At 39.6% G+C, this 26,072-nt stretch overlaps 1 protein-coding gene across 2 annotated transcripts in view; it reads left to right on the top strand.

The window, feature by feature from the left end:
* Positions 1-26,072, top strand: part of INPP4A (inositol polyphosphate-4-phosphatase type I A) — a 103,186-nt gene that overhangs the window by 38,533 nt on the left and 38,581 nt on the right. For both annotated transcript variants that reach the window (XM_018563388.1, XM_018563380.1), the window contains exons 3-10: positions 1,913-2,051; positions 8,803-8,847; positions 10,837-10,955; positions 16,731-16,847; positions 18,364-18,443; positions 20,612-20,723; positions 22,459-22,549; positions 23,227-23,374. In XM_018563388.1, the coding sequence (XP_018418890.1) occupies positions 1,961-2,051; positions 8,803-8,847; positions 10,837-10,955; positions 16,731-16,847; positions 18,364-18,443; positions 20,612-20,723; positions 22,459-22,549; positions 23,227-23,374 (803 nt within the window). In that variant the 5' untranslated portion in view covers positions 1,913-1,960. The remainder of the gene's footprint in view (positions 1-1,912; positions 2,052-8,802; positions 8,848-10,836; positions 10,956-16,730; positions 16,848-18,363; positions 18,444-20,611; positions 20,724-22,458; positions 22,550-23,226; positions 23,375-26,072) is intronic.

The following is a 26,072-nucleotide window of genomic DNA, read 5'->3' as shown; positions in this document are numbered from 1 at the left end:
ATCCTCAGGAGGCTGGTGAACAAAAAAAAACCCACAAATTCTGACAAACTTAAAGCATTGATTATGCAAGAATGGGCTGCCATCAGTCAGGATGTGGCCCAGAAGTTGATTGACAGCATGCCAGGGCAAATTGCAGAGGTCTTGAATAAGAGCGGTCAGCACTCTTTGACACTTATGAAATGCTTGTAATTATACTTCAGTATACCATAGTAACATCTGACAAGAAGAACTTAAAACACTGAAGCAGCAGACTTTGTGAAAATGAATATGTGTCATTCAAAAAGGTTTTGGCCACGACTGCAGTACCTTGATCCTTTCATTTGCTGCATAACAGAAAAAAGTTTAGGTAGGCCTGCAGGTTAAAGAATCTGCTTGTGTGATAATGAGCCCATTTAACCACCAAAGACTGTCCTCTGGGCCTGCATGGACACCAGAGTTATCCACATGTAAAATTGGGATCATCAGTTGTAATTGGTTGTAGCCAGCCTTTCATGTGTCAGGAAACTATGGTTATTAGAAGGCAATTCTAAGAAGTTATTTCCTCACTGATTTTGTCATTACAACATTTTGCAAGTGACCTTAATTGCCTCCCATATTTCAGTGTTCTCTGAATTGCATGTACCGTAATAAACAAGTTAAATATTGTTAATTGAACAGTAACCTTTTATCAGCCAGTAAATATTTATCTCTACCTGAAGAATGACCTCTTCCACTGCATAGAGGATGACTGGGGTGCAAGGAACGTCATCTATTTTTTAAAGCTGTTTTATTTTGCAGTTTTCATTTCCAAAAAAACCCCACAAAAATATAACACAGTTCAGCAAACTATATACACCCAGGTATGCACGCAAAAACACAGATGCGGATATCCGTATGCACATTCACACCCATGCACCTCAATGATTTTCAGAAAAAGTTGCCAGCTTTAAGACTTGAGACACAGAAAGCTTGGTGTCTCAAAAATATCCCAAAGCAGAGGGTGGTTCAATCCCCAAAGAGAGTTGCCAGGTTGGGTCCTCCACCATATAACTAAAAGCATATTTACCTTTTGAGGTTTCACTGTTGGGTAAAGCTCTGGGAGGATGCGCTATTCTTTTTATGCTCCATTCACATATAAACGGTTGTCCGCATGAATACGCGTGGAGCCGCTCTAAACAACATAAAAAACCAATGCACTTTAATGTGCATTGTTCAAACTTTTGCCTGGCCCGCAAAATAGTACAGGTACGATTTTTTTTTTTTTTTTGTGGCATCCATGCAGTTAAGATTATAGCGTTTGCGTCCCATGCTATATGTGAATGGAGCATTATTGTCAATTATTTTTTGTTGATGAATGTAAACATTCTTAGCAGTGATGGGAAGCAATTGCTGGGGGAATCTTTATTATGCTGGATCTAATTAGGTATTTTAGTAGAGGGATATTTTATGTTTTTAGATGAATGCATCACCTCTGCCAGTTGAACTCATTCTTCATCATCTTTGTATGATATCAGCAAGAAGTCATCTGGAGCTCCATGGCTGGGGTTATATAATGGAAAGATAAGATGGGTGTGGTTGTATGTCCAGTTCTAGGTTATAACCTATATTGTTTTTACAGAAAATCAAGTGTTGTCTTGTAATGGAAGACGTGGCCCTTTTAGATAAGGATGTTTGTCAGCCTTTATAAGAAACCGCTATGTTGTATTTTTATGATGCCAGTGTAATTAAAACATAATAGACTTAATAGTCTGTGTATATTCCCCTGCTGCACAGCACTGCAGAATGGTGTTATATAAGTAAAGGAGATTAAAAATAGAGATTAAATTCATTTCTGTATTTTTTTTTTTATTGCAGTTGCAACTATCATTGCCAGTTGTTAGAATTGCTCTTTTTGTTTTTGCTATTGGTTTATTATGAATGTCTCTATTTTTAGGTCCTGAACATTTAAATCAAGTCACTTCTCTGCCCTCCTCATGTCGAAATGTCAACAAGACAACGTAGTCCTCGCCATGGCGCCAGGCCTCACTCCACCTATGAAGTCACTTCTGAAATGTTGGGCTTGTCACTGGCTGGTATGTGTTTTTATGGGTTCTGGATGGAATCGGGTGTACATAATGGCGACCAAGTGCTGAAAAGGGTTTTCACTTGCGGCTTACATAGCTTTCATTTCATAATATTGTTTGGGTTAAAGTGTATGTCTAGGCCAAATAAAAGTAAAATGCACAGTCAGTACATCACTACCATACAGGCACATTTTCACAGAATGTAACTCTTGGAAAAGTCAGTAAGTACAGAAAAATACCTGTTGATCCTGCCAGTTATCTTGTCTAACGTACTGTGATGAGCTGACTGTGCTTCCTCTGTTGAACTGGAATCCCTAGCAATGCTGTCAGTCCTGCCCAGTTTTCCCCTGCTCCTATTGCATATGTCATTAGGATAAAAAGAGGGGGAAATGTTCTGTAGTCCAGCAGGGAAGAACTCGGGTAGTGCTAACAACACTGCTCGGGATTTCATTATAGCAGAAGCAATGTTTTTAGCTCACTCCGTAAAGCTAGGCGCTCATTTTTGGCAGGATCTAGAGGTGTTTATTTTTAGGAAACAAAATATGGGGGAAATGTGCATCTTTACTGTATGTTTTGGTTGTTATTTTGCTCAGATATGCACTTTAAAGCAGAACCCCAGGGGAAATTATTATTAACCCTTGCAGTCGTGTTCGTGACTGCTCATTTTGATCTAGGGAGAAAAATAAAGCTACACTCGCCCAATCCTCTAAGCTACCTGGCTTTTACAGCACTCCCTCCAGCCTCTCTCCTCCTACACTGCTGAATTGGAATGTTCCTCAGAGTGCTTGCATTCTATATGCTGTGTATATAACGTGATGAGTTATGGGACCTTAAACCACTGTAGCGGAGGGGTAAAGAGTCTCCAGGGAGCAGTCTAAAAGCAAGCCTGCTCGAAGGATCAGGTGAGTACAACTTTAATTTCCTCCCTAGAGACAAACGAAAAGTTAACCCTTGCACTGCGGGGGCTGCCCCACTGCAAGGGTTAATAATCATTTTCTCTGGAGTTCTTCTTTAATACTGTGCAGGTGGTTTAAAGCATTACAACTATTTCAATGTTTTAATTACAGTATGTTGCAATCTCAATTGCTCAATATACCGTATGTATTTATGTGTAATAATAAATATAAATATGTTATGTGCGTGTATGTATGTGTGTGTGTGTGTGTGTGTGTGTGTGTGTGTGTGTGTGTGCATATACATATATATATACATATATACATACATACATACACACACACACACACACACACACACACACACACACACTCCGTTCCTTTATTTATTTCATTCTAACTGATACCAAGACATCAGAATATCTTTCTGGGTTGGAGATCGGAAGAGAGTGATGTATAGAATCACTGCAAGATGACCTTTAGTAAATGACACTGTGAATATATCATTGGCTGAATGTCTTCAGCACTGTTTGGAAACACTGCTGGTGAGCAATACATTTGTAAGATGCCCTGATGAAGTCTTGGAACCATTCAAAGTATGTTGAAAGGACTTCCTAGTCGGTATGCTGTGTCTATCTTACCATGCAATTCAAAAGTATATCCACAGTGACCTTTTACTCTTTAACCAGTTGACATCCGCGGTGTTAAACCCCCTTCCCATCCAGGCCATTTTTCCCGTGCGTGCCCGCTAGGGGGCACGCGCGAGCAGAAAAAAATTGCCGTCTGGAGACGGCAACCCGCAGATGCAGCAGTGCCGTCCGTCCGTTTTTTTACTACGGGCGGACGGCAAGAGGTTAATGAAAAAGTCTACCTCCCTGAAAGTCATTTTCTTGAGGAAACAAAATACAACCAGGCTGTCTATAATGCAAATACTGTGCGTGTGTGTGCATATGTGTATATCTATCTATCTATCTATCTATCTATCTATCTAATCATTCGCTTTATGTACTTACCTTGATTTATCCATTAGGCTGGATCATTGTTAAACCTAGTTGTCCAGTTATTGACCAGTGCTAAAGGTGGCTACAATCTCCATCTTTAGATTTGCCAATAACTATGTGGTATAAAGCCATACCAGAACAATTCAATTCATTTTGTTTACATCTATTCAGTTGTTGGCAAATGTAAAGAAGATTATACAGTCAGATTGTAACATGTGTGGCTAACTTTACCTTCAAGAGGAATAAAAAAAAAAAGTCTCAAACTGTCCTGTGAAGCTAAACACTAGAGCAGGGGTGGGCAAACTCTTGCAATGTCTTGAGAGAGTCAGAGCCTTGCAACCTCTAATGGAATTTATAGTTGCACCACAGCTGGAGGGCCAGAGTTTGCCTACCCCTACACTAGAGTATATAATTGACAAAGTGGATAATCACCTATGGGGTCTTCAAAAAAGTAATGAAAAAACAGCTGACTGTGGCGCTATAGTTGATTTAAAACAATGCATTTCTTTATCAGCAATGTAAACCTAAAGGAATTGAAGTATAGTAAACAACAGTTCACGGATAGGACCACACTATAATGTAATGGTATAGAAACACTCTCTAATGTGGCACCGTCATGGTCTCTTTGGTAACTTATGATATAACATTGAGAGTGAAAATACTGTGCTAGCTTAAATCCATAAGTAATTATATCCACCATGTATATGAACCAATAGGAGGGTAAACGCTGTCCTACCCCAATGTGACCAAGTCCCATCAGATCTACAAGGGGGCCTGGCCCTGCCTGGCACCCCTGATGGGGCCCTGTCTGATTTTAGATGGGATTTGACCACCAGGTGACCGCAGAATCCTCCAATGGGTGCGTGTTTAAAAAAAAAAAAAAAGTGCTGCCATTGTGATGGAATGATTTGCATTTCAGCACTTTCATTGCACTTGTATTCGCTCTGTTGGGCGAGTAATTTTCTGCCCACTGCCCAACATATCAGTGATATTTCTGGCAAAGTGGTTGAGGCAGCAGTGCATGAGAGAGGGAGCATCATGGGAGTGGCTACTGGGGTAAATAAAACCACTGAACACCAATAGTCTGCAAAGACACAGAACATATAAAGGTGTACTAGAGAACTTCTAATCTATCAAAATAGATGGTCTTCATGTTGCTCTTTTGTTTATATTTTGGGTGCTTTCATTAGACCACATACTGTCTGTCTTCTTTTGCAACTGCTTCCTAAATAAATTTGTGCACTGCTTCTGAACTCTAAACCTACTAGCAGTGCCTGTTCCCAGTTTTCCTCCAAGAATAATGGTTCAATTATCATGGGTTTTCTAATTGATACAAATGTGCTTTAACCTCCACCTATGGAGAAACCGTGGGCTGAGTAGTAGCTTAGGAGTAGTGGCCAATTTCACCAATGCTGGGTGCTATTATTGCTGCTCTAATAACAGTGGGGGCCACTGTACTCCCCTTTCTCTTCAGTGTACCCTATTTTGCCTTAAAGCAAAGGGAACAGGTACAACGCTACAAGCCATACACCATGAAGCAACACACATTTTATGGCCTCAGGTTGCCAATCGCAGGATCCCCAGTATACAGTCTTCACTGGGCGTTTCTCCCCTTCTGTTTACCTTCTGTGACCTGTGTCATGCTTTCACTGCTCTATATGCACCCTATGAACAGATCGGTACTTTATCTAATGGCGATTGTCGATCAATTTTTATGGGGAACTGCTATTCCCTGATAACCATCTTAAATGCGGGCTCCTATTGATATTTAGAACAAGATACTACAAGGATGTGTTGGGCAACATTTGGATCCCATTTTTTTTATTTACTGTGGTCCCCCCCCTACTGTACATCTGGTTGTGGACGCATGGTTATTCGATACACAGATACATTTTCCCATACTTCCTGATAGAGCAGATGTGAATCTGAGAAATGTGTAGAATGTAATGCCTATCTCACTGTATCAGCTACTTTTGACATGAATAGACTATATTGTTCAGCACTGTAAGGATATTTTGCTGACAAGTGGGTGGTTAAGGGTAGATGTATGGGAGTGTATATACTTACCTGTATAAATCTCACAATCTTTTATGTGATTTTAAGACAAAATAATAATAAATTATTGCTTTATGGTCAGTTCAGTGTACTGACACCTAGAAAGTCTATTGGGGCAGTATGGTCTTTCACTACTAGAATTTGGGACATGGTGTCTTGACCTATCACCAGTCCTATATTATGCTATTATCTTTGATATGTGTCACAGTTTTTGGAATGCTCAACCTCTGGTACTGAGATAGTGTGTGCAAACTGTCTATTTTCCACAAGGGGTTTTAAAAGAATGCAGTAGTACAAGTTACTTTGCTATTTTGTTTAGATGTTGTTTTCTACCGTCTACCTAGTGTCATGAGTTCTCATTTGTATGAATTGTATTTATGCCACTGTAAGCTAGGGCTAGAAAATTTCTGGTTGCTATTCCTACTGAAAAAAACTCTGCCAAGACCACCCTCCAGTTATTTGTGCCGCTGCAGGCCCCGGCTCCAGTTAGAAAAGCCAGACAGCTATATAGACACATCCCAACTCCATTGGATTGTCTGCTGCCTATTCCTCCTTTGCCTTCCCCCTGCATACCTCTCTGACCTCTTCTGTCTCTCCACACTGTCCTCCCCTAATATTAATGGAGGAAGTGGGAGGGAGTGCAGCATAGCTAAATGGCTGATCATCTGCTTTAGGAGCACTATAGGCAGTGACCAGCCAACAGAGAGCAGCAGAGCCAATGCCCTGTTCCACAGCACCCCCCGCCATCCAGGTACACCAAGCACATTTACCTCCTGAGGGCGCTGGCCATTTATAGCAAGACCAGCCTGGTCAGGTACTTGGAGTGCAGTGCTGGAGGGTGTAACCACTGAGCTCAGTCACTCTCCCTTACTAGCAAAGTAAACAAACATTTGTGCACTAATTATTTGGAACTGCTAAGTATTGTTATTGTAACACAAAATGCTTTCATCAGGGGAACCTAGTCTACTCAGCATCAGTGTATACAATGAGGCCACTACACAAACTCTGTGAGGCCTCATTTGGTGTGGCAGGTAATGCCCCTCAGCAGCTTTTGACTGTACTGTCCCCCATTATACCCTCTGTAAACTCAACAGTGGACTGCTTGTTAAGTACTTCTGATCACTGCACTCTGTAAATTATATACTCCTGACCCCTGCTCTGTGTTGTCCATTACATACACCTAACCTTTACACTTTATATGCTAATAGTAATCGCATACTCCTGAACAAAGTATTCATTGCCTCAACAGTTTCTGGTTGCCAATTAATTATTTGTAAGGGCTCATTCACACACTCGATTAGGGCTGTGCACTGGGATGCACAGGTGTTTGCGATTAGTGGTGGCCAGCAGCCTTTACAAATCAATAACAGGCTGACAGGTTGCACGGCTGTTCGTGTGTAATTGCACGGCTGTTCGTATGTAATTGCACATCTGGGTGGTTACATGTGATTAGGTACAGAGGAGCGGCCCTATGGGAAAAATGTATGCATCAAAGGCTGCTCACTATCAAAGGCTGTCCATTATCGCAAACAGTCCGGCAGACTGTCATTGGTTTGAAGAGGCTGCTGGCTGCAGCTGATCGCATGCCTGTACATCCCCTCTGCAGAAAATAAATGATTCTTGGCTATGTAATTGAGACTTCATGGTAGGCTTAATGTGTTTTTGGTTCTACATTCTGTGTGTAGTAAAGCATATGTAATGGATGCGTTTCAGCTTTTTAAGAATATTTGTGCCAAATTTTATTTGCGTCTGTGAGACTCTTGCTTGTGATTGAGTAATTGAAGCATATTTTGTGGCTGTGGCATATACAGTATGTGCTGTTGATGTGCGTGCAGCATCAGTGTTCCCCTTTGCAGTGCCCCAGGTCTTTCACAATCCTAGCAATGCCCTTGGCACCTGCCTTTTCACCAGCAATAGCTATATCAGCATGTTGGCGAAAACCCTATGCACAAATGCTCACTTCCCCTTCCCAAGCTGACATTTTTCCACTCCAGAACCATGACTTGTCTGCTTCGTGAGACACAGACACACCTACTACAATGCAGGTAAGCCATGGAAACATTTGGCACCAGCAGAACAAGTTGTTCTACTGGTGAAGTGATAGTCTATTCTGTATTTTTGTTAATTTCATTGTTACCATAAAGTCTGTTTTCAAAATTAACACAACATACGTTTTCTTTTAATTGTATCTTTCAGCTACCTAGTATACCTATATATAGTTATATGCAGGTTGCATAGTTCTGCCTCTTTTAGAGCTGTAAATGATTCGTCCGAACTTGGAACCTGTAAGCACATGACATTCTTGAAATTGCCTCCTGGCTCCTTGACCTATATAACTGCAATGGCTAAGCCCTGAATTTTGCATTATCTTGCCAGCCCTGGGGTTCATTTTTCCCATAGCCATTAGATGACAGTCTTTTGATCAGCCTAATTTCGGGTGAATCAGATTATTTTATATATACAGGGCACTACTGGCTAAGGCTTATCCGCAATGGTGACGGAGAGATAGAGCTTCAACTCGTTAGAGAACCATGTCTCCAACTAAACTTCTTGACCTAACCCATATGCCTAAACATTAACATTCATCTGCTGCTCTTAGAGTCCAGATTGTGGCTACATACCCAACCTCTCTCTCTAGTATGTTTGGCCTGCTTGCATCCTCATTGTGACTATATTCCAGCTTGCAATTCTTAAACATAAACTTGCACCAACAGCTTCTTCCTGTACATACAGGCTACTTTACAAAGTGAGTTAGTTTTGTAAAAACGGTTTGTAAAATTACTAAATACTCTGCCTGTATTTTATTTTCAGGAAACTTTCAAGACCCAGATGAGCCAATTCTGGAGTTTAGTTTGGGTAAGCTGCATCTGTTTTTTTTTTAAGTAGAGTAAGTTCCCTAATAGCTAAACAATATCTTTTTAATACACCGTGACAGAAAGGCACATAGTTCTGAAACTGAGCAGTTGTTTTTATATTGGGCTGCATTCACACCTAGGCGACAGTGTTTTTGCATTCCTCTACATGTGTTTTTGTTGCATGTTTTCCCATGCATCAGATGCCCGTACATGAAGTTGCGTGTTATAGCAGGTAGATTGTGACACATTGGTGTAAATGGGCAAATGCATGTAAAACGTGCAAAAACAATTGTGTTGCTCGTTTCCTATTAAGTTTATGGGGTGCAAAATGCACTGTAATCTGCAAAAAAAGCTCATGTGCTTTTTTCAGTGACAGGCATTTTTCAACGTGCTATCCTATGCTCAGGTGTGAACAAGGGCTATAATAATGAATGGAACCGATTTCTTGTTTTGCTCGCTTTATCACGTGTATTTATGTGCAACAAAACACCTAGGTGTGAATGGGGCCTAAATGTAAAAGAAATTAAGAGTTGTCAGTATTTTTCACAGCTAAATAATACATTGAGCAATTCTGATTTATACTTCAATGTTCTAATGTTAAGGGAAGCTGATGCCATAAGCACAGCCCTACAATGGTGCCCCCCTCGGCCTCCCCCTTGCTTAAACTGACAAGACATAAGTACTCAATAGGTGCTGAAAGTGAAATAAAAGTTTTAAAATGCATAAACCTTTTTTAGGTTTTCTTCCAGGTCTATAGGGCTCATCTACCTTTGTCTCCCAGGAGATGAAGGTAGACAAGCACCATTAAAAGCTAATGGGGCTGTTATGGGCGTGTGCAGTCACGAGGGAGAGAGGACTTGCAGCGCGGGATTTAAAAAACAACAGAGCCCGCTGGAGACGGATCATGATCAGTATACATTTGTAGAGGCAGAAGGTGGGATCGGTTATCTCAGGGCAAAGGGGCAAAAAAAGAGAACTGCATTTTATTTTAAAGTGCATGTATCCTTTATCGGCATGATAGCTAGGAGAAAAACACTGGTGACGTCTTCGCCTGGTGCCTTAAGCATGTGCCTTTTTTTCCTTAATAGTTAATCTAGCCCTGGCTGCTTATGATAAAATTCATATAAAACACATATAAAGTTTGATGGTGGTGCACTGATTGTTTGAACCTGTCTCTGTACAACATTCCATAAATACTGAGACAAGAAAACTGCGCACAGCTACAAATTATGATTTTTTTTTTTTGTTTCTTTGTTCATTCACTTACATATGCACTATGGCTAAAAATGGTGTACTAGTGCACATCGATCAGCAAAATATTATTTTGGCAAACAAATTGTACGATATTAGGTTACTTGGTACTAAAGCAGCCAACACAGGAGGGTTTGTGCAGTCCATTGCACTTGACTGACACGGTAAAATATTTTTCTCTTGGTCTGAACATATATTCGTAAGGGTATACCTTACAAGCACCCTGGGATTCCAAACATAGCACTAGCCCTATCTCTGAAGTAACAATAGAGAATCAAACGTTTTCAAAACATTATATCATCTCGGATTAGATCATTCTTGGTTTACTCTTTGCTCCATTTTAAAAGCTAAGTTTACCTTTTAGACCATGTTTCATGTAACACTCTAAATATGAACATGAAACATGGTCACATCACAACCTCCAAAAAAGTGGACTTTACCTTTTTAAATACTGCAGGAATGTTTAGTATTGTAGTATGTGACAAATTTTCAGAAATTCCACTCGTTTTCTAACTTTACTATCACCCAGACCAATTTCTGCATTCTGGTGGCAATACATTCATTATAAATATCAGGGATGTTAATAATTTTGGATGGTGGCTTTTTTGACCATGTATGCTGCAGTAACAGCTGAGCTATATATAGGCTACAGAACAGATCTAGCTTTTGCAAGGTGATTTGCCAATGATGTTACATGATATATTGTGTTCTTCCTTTTTTTTTTTTACTTTCTTAACAGCATGCAGTGAGCTTACTACCCCATCATTGGATCGGAAGCCAAATAGCTTTGTTGCTGTTAGTGTCACAACCCCACCCCAGGCTTTCTGGACAAAGCATGCCCAAACAGAAATCATAGAGGTGAGCCTTGCTTTCCTAGGCTGAGAAATTTATTTTCATGTATACAACTTATCTTATTTATTATGGGTAAGAGCAGTTTATGAAATGCAGTAGCCTGCCAAGCTGTAAATCACAACAACCAATCAGAAATTATCCTTAATATCCTGGCTACTATGAAATTATTAATTTTGATTGGTTACATGGACTTGGTCTTTTCATCTTATTAAGATACTGTCTGTATCTCTGATGCTCACATTTATGTATAGCGAATCCTAAAGCTGAACACTGGGCACAAACATTTTCAATGAAATATATTCCTCATTAGCCACAAAAATATATAAATCCACTGCCATTATGAGCCTTGTAAATGTAGCAGTGACCTCATCACTGTGCTGCATATAGCTTGTACAGAGAGCAAAGCTGTGAGAGGGACCTAGTAGGTCCACCCACTACAGGCTACCTGCAGAAATCTACAGGAGGGGAGCTGATACAAGACCAGTCACACTATACAAGAAGAGAACAGCATTGACCTGTCCTTATTACAGGAAACTCTTGCACAGAGGCAAAGTTTTACACTGGATTATTGCACAAATCACACAAATACACAAAGTATACCAGGATTGAAGCAAGAACACATATGCTGCTTGTATTTAGAAAATACATGTTTTGTCTGGAGTTCAGCTTTAATTCTTTGTTTTCCACACCTTCTTAACTAACAGTTCTAAACTGTTATGGGAAAAACATAGAGTAACAACATTTTTCATAGTGCTTTAACTGTACCTTTTTACCTTTTTAAAGCTACCCAGTCATAAAAAAAAGTGGACTGCTAGTAAGTATTCCATCTGGATGGCTCGCTCGCCTTCTGGCAATGCCAGTTCGCTGACCTCATTCAGTAGGTTAGACAGCACTTTAAAAATCCTCCCTTCAGTTGTAGTTCCAAAGCATCCACCGCTCCAATTCTCAGGCCAACTTCACGCCACAGACATGTCCCAGGTGCAGGCAAAGAGGCGCGTTCTCGCCTCCAATAAACACATTCTTAAATTAGCTGCACTCCACCGGTCTTCATAGGCAAATAGTGTCTTTATTATAAATAAACAGCTATACACCATGGATCACTCCCCCATATAAAAGAATTGTTAATTTATATGGGGGAGTGATCCATGGTGTATAGCTGTTTATTTATAATAAAGACGCTATTAGCCTATGAAGACCCGTGGAGTGCAGCTAATTTTGAAACATCCTCCAGTTGTTGATATGCAGGCAGGGGACACAAATTAAAATTGTTACTTCAAAGGAGTTCCTAGAACACATGGACAAGCTCAGAGGTATTCTAACTCTATAAATCCAGGACCTGGACTCTCATAGATGAGATGGGGCAGGTGATTGATGGCATTATAATGTGCTCAATTCTCATGTGTTAGAGGCTTAGAGACTCGATATCTAAGTCTCTAGCTTTTGCAAAGTTGACCATTCCATGCCATTTGACCATCTCAGAATATCCAAACATGGGTAAAAGTGATTAAGTAAAGTAAATCTATCACTGATTCTTACACTCTAACCCCTCCTAACTTGTCTCAAGTTTTTAGCACCAAAGTTCATAGCTTTACATTTTTCAACATGGAACCTCATCTGCAAATACCCCATCCCCCTATTTTATTAGGTCTTCCTGTAATATTGCTACATGCTGTGGATAGTCTTTTCAGTTGTCAGAAGCTTTCCTGTTTCTGGCAATGTGTCTCATTCCGGCCACATGTGTTTTCTCTTGTATTGTGCACAAAGACTTCAGAGCTGTTTTTCCATCATTAGATTAAGTCACTTTTGAAAAAGCAGCAAAATATAATCAGTATCTTTCTGACTGCAAAACAATCCATTGCCTGAGTCAAAAGACAACAGGAAGCTTCAGTAAAGTAAATAAATTGCCTAAGTGGCATGTTGATAAAAACATTTCCAACAGAATGGCAAGTTTGCATTCCACTTTCCTATCCATCTGACCGCCATAGATCAATTATGCCCACACTACCTCCTCCCACCATCTCGCTTTACTTCACCTCCCCTTCCCTTACTCCCTTCTACTCTTTGCCTTTTTTTATTCTCATTTTTTATATTGCTCTCACCATAGAATTTTGTTAATCTACTACCTTACTGGATTTTAACACCAATGTAAGCCTCCAAATATAAAACTCAGCACTGGAATTTAACATTCCATTTTTATATTTTTATTTATTTTTTAAATTTTCTGTGTTGGAATCCTGTAACCAGTACTGAGACGAACATACCATGCAACACGGCTGAACTCAATTGACACTGGCGAAAGTGAATAACACATTATTTCAAAGACTATGCTGTAGATATTGGAACATATGGTGTAACACAAGAACATCTTGAGTTTACATGCAAGTGGTTTGTTTAAATAAAGACATTGGAAAAAATCTGGTTCTTATCTTTCTTATATTTGCCAAGGACATCTTCAGTTTTCTAGCATCAGTGTTTTTGTTTCTCTGTTCCCAGTATAATTATATGAATCTTGAATTCACAATACTGCTCCCAGATCATATGCCGTGTTCACTACAGTAACAGGTGACGGCTGTCTCCAGGATCCATAATTTCTGAAACAATCTCCCCTAACAAAGACATGAAGCCGCACACCGCTGATCTGTATAGCTTTAAATGACTTTTGATAGTAATGATATGATTGTTTTGATGGCAGAAACAATTGTGCAAAATTGGAGATCTATTATTAAACCATCATTGTTATCAAAAAAGAAACCGTCCTGGTGAAAAATCTCTAGTATGACGAAATTAATTTTGTCAAACAGTTTGAGTAATCCCTTGAAACAATCAAATGTATCATTGTGTATGACCTATAGAGATGAGCAAACTTCTGAAACGTTTGATCAGTTTTTGGTTTAACCAAACTTTTTTAAAATCTCGAGAGACTCAAATTCGGAATTTCTTAACCAGAATTCCTATTGAAGTCAAAGGAATCCAAACCAGGCTCCATAAAGTGTTTGTGTTACAGAGCAGAAAATTATGCAGAATGACTTGGGAACCTGTCTCCAATTTTAGGGACCCAGAACAAGTGAGCTTAGAAAGAAAGTACATTCTTGCTCCAAACATGAATGGATCAGTAGAGCATTTTGGGAAAAACATAACTGTAGGTCTGAGCCTTGTTGCGAGAGACCCTGTTATTTTAGAGTAGCTACATATCCTTCCGTCCCTCTATGTCACTGGATATCGCATGATGATTACCTACATGCCACATTTGGGTCGGATGAAAGGAGTGTCAGGTCTCAGTATTGTCTTTCGGTCAACTTGGCTCTTACCACTTGGGGGGAGGGAGTACTGAACAGTGGGGTATCACCCATTGAACCGTAAGTAGTGTGGGGTCTCGCCCGAAAATTGGGAAAGGCCATTTTGTAGGCGGGTATAATGGGATCAACAGGGAAGAAGGACAAAACAGGGAAGAGTGATGGGGAGGAATGGGAGTTGGTAAGCGATATGGGAAAGAGATGAGATAAAGAAAGTGGAAGGGGGGAGGGATAAGGGAAGTGAGCTTTGAGAGGGAAGGAAGGTCCCGTCCAACCTCCCCTGAAGGAGAAGAGGAGGAATGGATAGAGAGAAGGAATGGATAGACAGAAGTTGAGTACTGAGGTAAAAGGGGGAAGGGTTTAATCACCGCTGGAGAGCAGCGTATGCCGCTGAGTCCTTGAATAGGTGCCAGGTGGTCCATGTTTTGAGATATCTGGTCATGTCATCTCTGCTGGAATAGATAAGTTCTTCTATGGTCGATACGGTATGTACCCGAGAGAGCCATTCCTGGATGGTTGGTGGGTCTGTTGACTTCCAATGTCTAGGGATTACGTTTTTTGCTGCGTTAAGCAGATGAATTGTGAGTGATTTTTTGGATATGCGGAGTGATTCCTCAAAATGATATAATAGAAGGCATACTGTGGAGAATTCTATCTCCAGTACCGGTTATGTTTCTGAGGATGGCATGGACCTCTTTCCAAAAAGGAGAGATTCGTGGGCATGTCCACCAAATATGGAGTGTGCCCACGTCTTGGTGGCATCGCCAACATGTTTCAGGGATATTTGGAGATATATACGATGAAGTAGGGCCGGGGTCTTATACCAACGCGAGCGGAGTTTGTAATTGGTCTCCTGTATTTGAACGTTCAAGGATCCTCCTAATAACAAAGAGTCCATGCGTTTCCAGTCTTGCATTGAGAGAGTAGTGGATAAATCACCTTCCCACGCCTTCGTAGAGGGCGTTGGTGGGAGGTTATCGGAATCATTCAGAAGAGAATAGATCTCTGAAATTGTATGCGTTACTCTCTGGGTAGAAGTGCATAGCTTCTTGAAAGGGGTTAAAGAGCGAGAAAAGGAGTTTCTGTGTTTATGGGAATTGAGGAAATGGTGGATTTGTAGGTAGGACCACAGTGGAATGGGAGAAGAGGGGCACACGGTATTCAAGTCCGCTTGAGTCTTGAACACTCCCTGTCGGTCGAAAAACATGTGGGCGGTCGGGGGACCAATGGTGTAGGAAAGATTTGTGAAGGCCAGGGGGAAAGGCTGGGTTCAGGCGGACTGGCGTAAGAGGACCCGGGGTTGAAGAGAGAGTCGTTTTATGGGTGACAGTATCAAGGATATGCAAGGAGGCACCTATCGTCGGGTGATTTACCACCTGGGCCGGGAGATGTGAGTGTTGCAGCCAGGGCCAAGAGCCGATGGGGGTATCCAACTGGAGCTGTTCTATTCGGACCCAGTCTTTATAGGAGGCATGAACCGACCAATCTATGATGCGGGTCAGATGGCAAGCCCAATAGTATCGCTGTACGTGGGGAAGGCCAATACCTCCTGAGCCCTTGGAGCGGGTAAGGGTTTGGGTGCTAATCCGTGGGGTGCCATTGTTCCAAAGGAATGAGCGAAACGTATTTACGGAGGCGAAAAAGGCTTTGGGGAGGTGAATCGGCACTGTCTGGAAAAGGTATAGAAGTCGTGGGAGAGCAGTCATCTTCAAAATGGCTGCTCTGCCAAACCAGGAATAGAGCGGTTTAGTCCATTCTTTCAGATCCAATCTCAGTTGGGCCAAGTGGGAAATGAAGTTAAGGGAATATAAATTATGCAAATTAGTAGGGATTCTGATACCGAGATATGTAATGTAGGCAACCACTTTTAATAACATTAATTTACAAAATGGCTTGTGTAGAAATGTTGTACAGTATATAAAGTGGAGTTTTCTTTTTTAAGTGCAAGTAATGGCTCCTGTATGATGGTCTAAATAAGTGCCCAATCCAGTTACTATGTGATGCACAAGCTTGCAGTTCTGGGTACTTTTAACCACTATGCGTCCAGAGCAATTTTTCTAATTTGTCGCACACATGGTCAAATCTGCAGTTGCTGTAAAATTACCTGAAACCCCCATACACAACAACAGATGCCCTGTAGAATACACAGTGGTGGCAGATTCCATTTTTTATGTCACACATTTGCGTAATTGTTCATCAAATCTATATTTTCAGGAAAAATACGCTAAAATTAATTTAGTACACACAAATGCAATATGATCACCAATTCTTTGGTAAATTAAAAAAGATGGGGTAGTATGAGTAGAACAATTGCTTTGCGCACTCATTTGGATTATAAGGGCTCATTATGTACTCCTGTATATGTTTAAGTGGCTTTAGCCTTTGCTATCCTTCTCTGTGGATGTATCAGGGCATTGTATTGCACACATCTCTGTGAATTGAGATGTTCTTAATATTCATATTGTTTTCATTCTCTTTTCTATTTTAGGGAACAAGCAATCCTATATTTCTTAGCAGCATTGCCTTCTTCCAGGACTCCCTCATCAATCAGATGACCCAGATTAAGCTGTCTGTGTACGATGTCAAAGACCGATCTCAGGGAACTGTAAGTTGTTGAGATACTTTCCTTTTACACAGAAAGACCAAAGAATGTAATAAGGGCAATTGTGCTACTAGAGACATGGTCGTTAAAGAGGCTTCCCGTCTGCAGGGCGGTCTTTAACATTGATTGGACCCTGGGCAAACATTTTCTTTCCCAGGGCAGGTGCAAGGACTTTTGCCATACAGGCGAAGGTGTATTTTTCTACCCCCTTCCCAGGTACAGGAGGAAGGGATCAGGTACAGGAAGAAGGGATCAGACAGGACCTCATGTTATGGAACTTGCAGAGAGAAGTTGTGCTTTGGGCCCCCCAACATTGACTGGGCCTGGGGCAACTGCCCTTTTTTGTTCGCGTTAAAGACGTCCCTGCCTGTCTGTCCCCTCTGTAACCAGACGAAGCTAGATTTCGCTCTGTTGCTGGCCTGAACGCTGCCGAATGTCGATTGCTAGAAGTGACATCTCGCTGCCTCTGCTGCAGAGGGAGTGATTCTATAGGGATAAACAGACAGCCTCTTGGCGACCCTGCTCATGGTGACCAGATAGGTTCTTTGTAGGCATTGCTAATCTTTCAATTATTGGTGGATACCAGTGGGCTGAGGCACTCCTCACTAGGGTTCTTGCTTCTGTCATGTCTCCAGCTTCAAGAACTCCTGGCTATTTCCACCCATACCACAGATTTATTGTTGCACTTCCTGCTTTACGCAGAGCCCAGATTCCCCTCCTTTATTCTCTGTTTTGTAAGAAAAATTCAAAACATTCTGCTGTCAGAAAACTATTCTGGGTGTAGAGAAGCTGTGTCAGCAGTCCTTTGCACTGGCATTTACTGAAATCAGATGTATGTAGAGGAGCGTTCCCTCTCTTCCCGATCTCTACATTACTATTGTGTCCTGCAGTGACTAGACTTCGCAGGATGAAACACAGCAGTCAGCAGAGGGACCCACTATCCGTGTAGCCGCAAGAGTTAAATTGTACCGGCACTGGGAGCTCTGCTACAGAGTAAAGATTAAGAGAATGGGCTGAGGGACAGATATGTATTAAAATGCTTTCTTTTCAGGGTAAGACCTGTAATTTTGTTGACCCCCAACAGGGTCACTTTTTTATTGTCTGTTATTGTAATTTATACCAACTATGTTGAAAGCATAAATGAGATATTGTCAGCCCCTTTAATTGAAACCTTTTCTGCAAGAAATATAATGGCTGCCATTGCCTACCTGCTCTATGAAATGCTGGTAGCCTGGCTGTAATGCTGACTCCCTGGGTCCATTACTTTCTGATGTGAAGCAAGTGTGCAGATCAGAAGTATTGAGAGATTCAAAATATTGTTGCTGTAGGGTCAGCACGTCATTAAGGCAACAAGCATTTGCTGAATGGGACATTGGCAATTGCAATCTCTCAAGAAAGGATTCCTTTTAAAGACAAGTTTGCAAATACAGAGCTTCTAACCTAGCAGGAAGTAGATAAATGAGAAGATTATAGCATGTTAACTTTGTACTTTCTTCTTTCCTTATTATTTTCTGCATAGATGTATTTGCTGGGCTCTGGAAAGTTTATAGTGAAGGATTTATTACACGAGAAGAGTCACAGATTGCATCTGCCACTATGGTAAGCATAAGGTGTCTTGTTTGTCTATATGTATATATGTGAATGTTTATACATATTAGAATGGGTGTGAATTGACAGAAGCATTAAGTGTTTTGCTTGTCTATGTTTCCATTATATATGTGCACGGATCTGGAGGTGAATATGAAGTAACAGCAGAATATAGTGTCTTGATGGTCCATGTGTGCAGTATATATGTTGGAATGTACATAGATCTGTAGATATGAAGTGACAGAAGCATTGGGTGACTTTATTATCTTTGTGTACAGTGTGTTTGTATGTGTATATAGATCTGGAGGCAGCTATGAAGTGACAGAAGTATTTGTGTTCTTGCTTGTGTACGTGCTCAGTATATATAGAAATGTACATAGCTCTAGAGGCAGAGATGAAGTGGTAGGAGCATTAGGTGTCTTTATTATCTATGTTTACAGTATATATGTATGGATGCAAATCGATATATAGATCTGGAGGTGGATATGAAGTGACAGAAGCATTAGGTGTCTTTTATTTATGTGTACAGTATATATGGATGTATACATATCTGGAGATATAAGGTGACAGATGCATATGTTGTCTTTATTATCTATGTGTACAGTATATATGTATGTATATAGATCTGGAGGCAGATATAAGGTGACAGATGCATCCGTTGTCTTTATTATCTATGTGTATAGGATATATATATGAATTTACATAGATCTGGCGGCAGATATGAGGTAACGGACACCAAAAACCTATGTTGTACAGAAACATTTGTAGCAAGAAAAGCTTCTGATTAGATTAGATAATTGAAGAGTTTAATGAAGCATTATAACCAGCAGTAGGCAATTTCTACTCTTTGGGAAAAAAACATGTAATTTTGCTGATTATTTACTTCACAAGTATGTGTGTGTAAATATGCACTTGAAATGATAGTGAATGCAAAAACTTTACTTTGTAGCTTGCTCTGGTTTTTTAAATGTGTTCTGCGAAGTATTATATTAGTTACCTGGAACATACCTCTACAGAAGATGCAATTGTGACAGAGCCCATTTTGGTCATGGGGCCTAGTAATTACACACACACTCACACACACACACACACACACACACACACACACACACACACACACACACACACACACACACACACACACACTGTATGTATGTGAATAGGTGTAAAAATAAATACATTAGATACAGTAATACCTTGGTTTGCGAGTGTTCCACAACACTGTTGCCTTGATATACGAGCGATGTCTTGCAATACGACCAACATTTTGTAGAAAAGCACCACCAGAATAAGGCTGTAGCAGTGCGAGTGACAATGCAATGCAAATGACAATGCAATGTCACATTTCCGCTAAATCTCCAAAAAAAGGCAACAGCAAGTGTCATTGGATAGTTTCCTTGTTAAGGTTTCCCAAAATGAAAAAGATTCCATTGAGCCAAGAGATGGCAGTGATTCCGTTAGTGATAGTGAAAGTCGTCCTACACAATAATCCTCCTCTCTCTTGTCTCCCTCACATCAGCCACGAAGGTACCTGTAATTGGCTTATTTTTCTTTATATTTTGTACAGTATTATATTGCAGTATAGTAATTTTATTATAATATTTTTGGGTTCTGGAACGAATCATCTGAGTTTCCATTATTTCCTATGGGGAAATTCGCTTTGACATACATGCGCTTTGGATTACAAGCATGATTCCGGAACGAATTATGTTCGTAAACCAAGGTATTACTGTATATTAAAAAATGTTTATTTCTTTATTCCTGACAATAATGATGTCATGTGTAAAAAAAAAAAAAAAAAAAACACTCAACATTCCCTTTTAAAAGGCATTGAATACAGAAAAGAATAAGAATAGCCTAATGTACAAATCAAGAGAAAATTGACATGTAAGCCAAACATGGGTGAACATTATTGCACAGTTTGAGCAATTTTAATCTCTTTTATGCACGTCTTCCTGTGTATAAAGTGCAAAGTGCAAATGATCACTTTCATGGCGTGCAGGTGAACAATGAATGGAGGTAGCTACTGCTTCAGAGGAAAAATAAGCATGTTTCCTGGTATGCACTGAATAGTGCATGTTGGGTGGAGAAAAGCTTGTTGAAACATTATAGAATTACTAGATTCTTCTGTGTATGGGTTTCATAGATGTTCTGTAAAATCTAACCCTCTTACTTTGCAGGTCTGCTGAACAAGAACGTGTAGGTAACATAACAATAATAGGTTGGCAAATGGAAGAGAAGGTTGATCAGCGCCCCCCTGTTAATAGATCACTGGATACTGTTAACGGAAGAGTAAGTATAATCTGGTCACAACAAGACAGTTCATATTTGTCATCCCAATTTCAGACTCCCATTACATGAATAATTAAAAATAAAAAGTGTTTGTAAATAATCTTCTGTTATTGCAAATGTTAATGTTCTGACACAAACTAAAGCTGGCCATGCACTGAGCAAATTCCGGTTCTTGATGAATGCGCCAATAGTCACTCAGTGGATAGCCTTGTCTACTGCCTCCCATCCACCATCATTCGACTGAAAAAATAAGAAAAAGCCCGGCAGAAAATTGTCACTCAACAGTTTTTTGCATCCAATCGGATGCGGGCACGGATCAGGTATTTTGAGGGAGATACTGTAATGTGAAGTATTACATAATACTATGTAAATGTTCAAGTTGGAAAAAGTAGCTATTGCTCTTTCTCAGTTATGAAAGTTTTGTTGTAGTTTGGGAGGGTTGGTATTAAAGTGTATTTACACTTCTGCAGTCAAATTTGAGAAAACCCCTTTATATGTTTATGTGTTCACATTCATACAGCATAACGAAAAATAATTACAACTAAATATATTTCTTCCCCTTTCAGATGTTTCCTTGGTGAGGGCCTTTGTGCAGATTCCAGGCTACTCTGAGGAGTTTGAAAGTAGAAGGGCAAACTGAGAAACGGACTTAGCTTCTTCTCATTAGCATACAAGTCTTTAACCCTTTGTTAGGACAGCCAATGTGTACATCTCCTTTACAACTGATCATAAAATCTGCCAGTAGAGTACAGACAGGGCTAATTAGAGTAAGCATAACTTCCCTCAGCCCCTCCTTAACATTACATAGGGGGGGGGGCTAGGTAGGATTTTTAAGCTGGTAAAAAAAAAGTTACAAATGTATTCAGAAATTTTTGCATGAACATGTGACAAATATGGAGTAGATGTTATCCCAATTTGGCTGCAAAAGTGGAAATATACTTTAAGGTCTGTATCCTATACTATTCAAACATTACCCACCCATGCTAACCCTGCCATAGTGTTAGCAAGCTCCAGTCATTTTTGCATTTGTCAAGACATTTGATTGTTACATTTGTAATGCCAAGTGATATGTAAGTGATGAATGACAGTTAAGCCTGTCACAGCTAGCATTTTCATTAACTTCAAACCTTGCTACATTGCCATTGTGACAGTCAGACAGTATGGAGACATTCACAACATCGTTTTATAGGTACTCTTGAAAGATCACACAAAAACTGATGTGTATATGTATTACATTACATACAAGCAGCCTAGCAACAAGTGAAGCAGACTTCCTAGCCAATCAGGAAGCCGTGCGGCACATCATGACTCACAGCCCGGCTTCCTGATTTTTCAGGAAGCCCGGCTGCCTCGTACCATGAAGCTTGCTTCTTAGGCAATCGGGAAGCCGGGAGGCGGGTAATAACCCAACGCCCAGCTTCCTGATTGGCCAGGAAGCCAGCTCCATGCTCCCTTGCAGCACTGCCGGTCAGAGGTAGATCTCCCTCTGATCGGGAGTTCCGGTATCGGAGCATGTGGGTGAGTATCGGTACTAGCCCAAATTTCTAGGTATCGGCACCGTTACTAGTATCGGTATTGGTGCATCCCTACTTATAATATATAATAAACTATTGGTTTATCCATACACAATAAAACATGGATGGTTGTTTCTTTCACAGTGATTGCCTGTAAGCGTGCAGTTTGTGATCTCTTTGTGATATATGTTATCTGTGAACACATATGGTTTTGTTTTTAGACTTTAATTCCCGTTGATGAAAGTTTAACGGAATCTTTAGGATTACGTTCAAAATATGCATCTTTACGAAAAGATACACTTCTGAAATCAGGTAAGCTGATCCGTTGTAATTCATTTAGCAAGTTCATTGCTTCTAATCACAGTTATCCATTAGTAGTTTAGACCAGCATTTCTCTATTTTTATTCAATCGGGGCACCCTTTCAGAATATGAAAAATTTCAGGGGACCACAGTCTAAAATGTAATGGATTTTAAAAACACAAAAAAGTGGGGATCCCCCTTCACATCAAAGTCCCCCTTTTCACATAAGAGCTCCCCTTTTACATCAGAGCCCCCCTTTACATCAGAAGTCCCACCCCTTAATATCAGAAGCCCCCTTTTACATGAGTCCTTAGCCACCCTTCTTATCAGAGTCCTATCATCCTAATATTTTGAGGCACCCCTGTAGAGGCCAGAAGGTACCCATGGCACACTGGTGTGGAGAAAAGGCCTATCTAGACTAAGGCTTTTGTATATGAATAGTTATACCCTTCAAGATACAGGTACAAACCATATATCTATATCTCTCTCTCTCTCTCTCTCTCTCTCTCTCTCTCTCTATATCTATATCTATATATATATATCTATCTATCTATCTATCTATCTATCTATATATATATCTCTATATATATCTCTATATAGATAGATAGATAGATATATATTCTAAAATACATTTGTATAGGTGTATGTAATAGAGCTTTGAACCTATTCTTATCTTGTCCATTTGCAGTGTTTGGAGGTGCAATCTGCCGCATGTACCGCTTTCCTACAACAGATGGTAACCACCTGCGGATACTGGAGCAAATGGCTGAGAGTGTCCTTTCTTTACATATACCCAGGCAGTTTGTGAAACTCCTGCTTGAAGAAGATGCTGCAAGGTAAGATAGACGTAGTCATCCTTCTTTAAATGATGGGGAAAAAAGCCTTAAGTCCTGGGCATTCAGATAATAACCTTCATGCATATATAAATATTTAATGCCAGTACTTTTGTTTCATACTGGGAGCAGCTTTGTTCACCTTGGCAATGAAAGATATAAACATTGTAGATTTAGCATTCAATCTCCTGTTAAATTGTTTGGTAATTTAAAGATAACATTTACACACAATGCAATATACTGCTTTCTATAGCTTTTTTTTAAATTCATTCTAGCTCCAGTGTAATGTTTACAATCTTGCATGTAAATAGGTGGGCACCCCAAGCAGATTTTCTACTCCCTTCATAGACAGGCTTCTGTAAGGGCAGAATTTGATGGGCAGATAACCATTACAAATTTGTTTTTTGGTTTATAAATCAAATCTGTCCTTACACCTTTGATGGGTAATAACATATACAATGCAACACGTGTTGTTTTAAAAAACTACAAAGTGTATACTGAATTTCCTGTTAACCAACATATGCAGCTACTGCTTTACTGTTTGCTAGTTAAAGTGGACCTTTACTCCCTTTCACTAAAAATCACATCAACAGGGAGCTTTGCATGCTGATATGAAATCAATTTATATTCATTAGTTAAAGTGACACTAAACTCGGGAGTTAAATCTGCAAAATGCATTGAAATACCTCAACTATTAACAAAAATGTATCTTATTTGTGTATCGCTCGGCTGTAGATCCTCAAATCATCTCTGAATTCATGCTTGCACTGTCCTTCCCTCTGGAGGGTGGTTACTTTTGTTCCCTATGGTCCCTGTGTGTGTTGTAAAGTAGTCACTGCTCCAAGCTCGCTCCTGTGATGGACTACAACCTTAAGTGTAGTTTCCTAATTTGTATTGAGATTGTAGTCCATCACAGGAGCGAGCTTGGAGCATTGGTTACTTTACAACACACACAGGGACCACGGGGAACAAAAGCAGTTTCTGGTTGCTTGAGAGTTATGTTGAGCATAAAAACCAATCGAGAACATGCCGGATAAGGGGGGATTTACTGTATTAATGAAAACAGTGCTGTGGTAATTTGTGTGCTTTACATCTGCTTTGAGTTTAAAGTATTAAGTGTGTGAAGCCGCAAGTGGGAGGATTGAGAAAACTGTAGTTTTTTTGATTACCACATATTCAGAAACTGACTGTGGTTGGTTACATCCTGTTTTATCATGTAAAGTCTATCTATAAGCAGTTTCTTTTATTCCATCTATGAATCATAAATTTGACATAAATTATGTAATACATTTTGGATGTATTTTGGCAGTTATCCAAGAGGTAGACTGAATGATCATGCACCTGACGCTCTTAAAGGTTATTTCAACTCTTGCAGCCAAATTGGGATAAGGCCTATTTTATATTTGTTACATGTTTCTCATTCACTTCGCATAATTATAAAAAAAAAAACAAAAAAAACCACCCAAACATTCCCGCTTACATATTACCTGCTCCACTCTGAAATAAAATGTTTTTATTTATAAAAAATAAATTGGAACACAACAAATATATAGGGGGGTAATTTATTCAAACTGGAGCAGTCAGAATCTAAAGCAGTTGTCCAAGGGAACTATTCAGCTTCTCTCTTTAGTTTGTTAAATTAAGCTTTGAAAATGAAAGATGGAAGCTGATTGGTTGCCATGGGCAACTGCTCTACATTCAGTCTGCTCCCGTTTTGATAAATTCTCCCCATAGTGTTTTTTTGTTTCTTTGTTTTTCCCCCCAAATTTGACTGCAAAAGTGGAAATCCACTTTAAATGATTACTGATACTGTAGTAGCACTGAACATTCCCTAACCTCCCTCAAGCTGCGTCTCTTTCAACTTTCTTCTGTCAGATATTTTCCATGCAGAATAATAATTGCTTTTAAATTGTTGCTTTGTTTAGGGAACACTTTGTTGCTTGCATACATTTAAATGTAGTTAAAGAAGGTTTCTGTTGGTTGACCTTTTGTATTATTTCCGCAAGTTCTTTGACTAGCAATTCTAGGTAAATAAAAGTGTCGGTTAATAGTTTACAGTAGAAAGTTCCACTTTGTTGGAGAGTCCATTCAGCCCACCTTGATTTTAATTTTGTATATATTATTCCTGTAGCTAGTGTAAAAATGGCTTTCATAGAACCTCTTGGTGGGACTGCAGCTTCCTGCCAGTCACTATGCTTTTTTTTAACCCCTTCATGACTGAGCTTGTTTTTAGTTTCTGTTCGTAAATGACTGACACACTTTTGACATTTTTGCTGTGTGATTCTTCGACGTCAGTAATATACTTTCTTACAAAGTGCACCCCCACATATTATATATTGTTTTTTAGAGGACAGATAGGGCTACATATTTATATCACATATGTGTGTCTAACGCCTCACTTAGGACAAATAAAATATAAAAAAAGAGGAAAAAACCGTTTAAAAAAAACACTTTTTTCCCAGTTTTGATTTGTAGTATTTTTTTTACAAAACCAGCACAGCTAAAAAAAATGCAATAAATACATTCATTTATTTGTCCCTTATTTTATTTTATTTTTTACACATTTTTTTATTTTTTTTACACTTTTCACAATTTTTTTTTTTTTTTACACTTTTCACTTTTTTTTTAACTTAAAAATGTTATTTTATTTATTTAATTATATCAAGCAGATTTTGTGAATTAATCTCACTGTTACTGCATG

The sequence above is a fragment of the Nanorana parkeri genome, unplaced genomic scaffold, assembly GCF_000935625.1.
Source record: "Nanorana parkeri isolate BGI_ZX_2015 unplaced genomic scaffold, ASM93562v1 scaffold21, whole genome shotgun sequence".
NCBI lineage: Eukaryota > Metazoa > Chordata > Amphibia > Anura > Dicroglossidae > Nanorana > Nanorana parkeri.
Note: the sequence above shows the minus strand (reverse complement) of the source record. Positions and strands in the feature narration are given on the sequence as shown.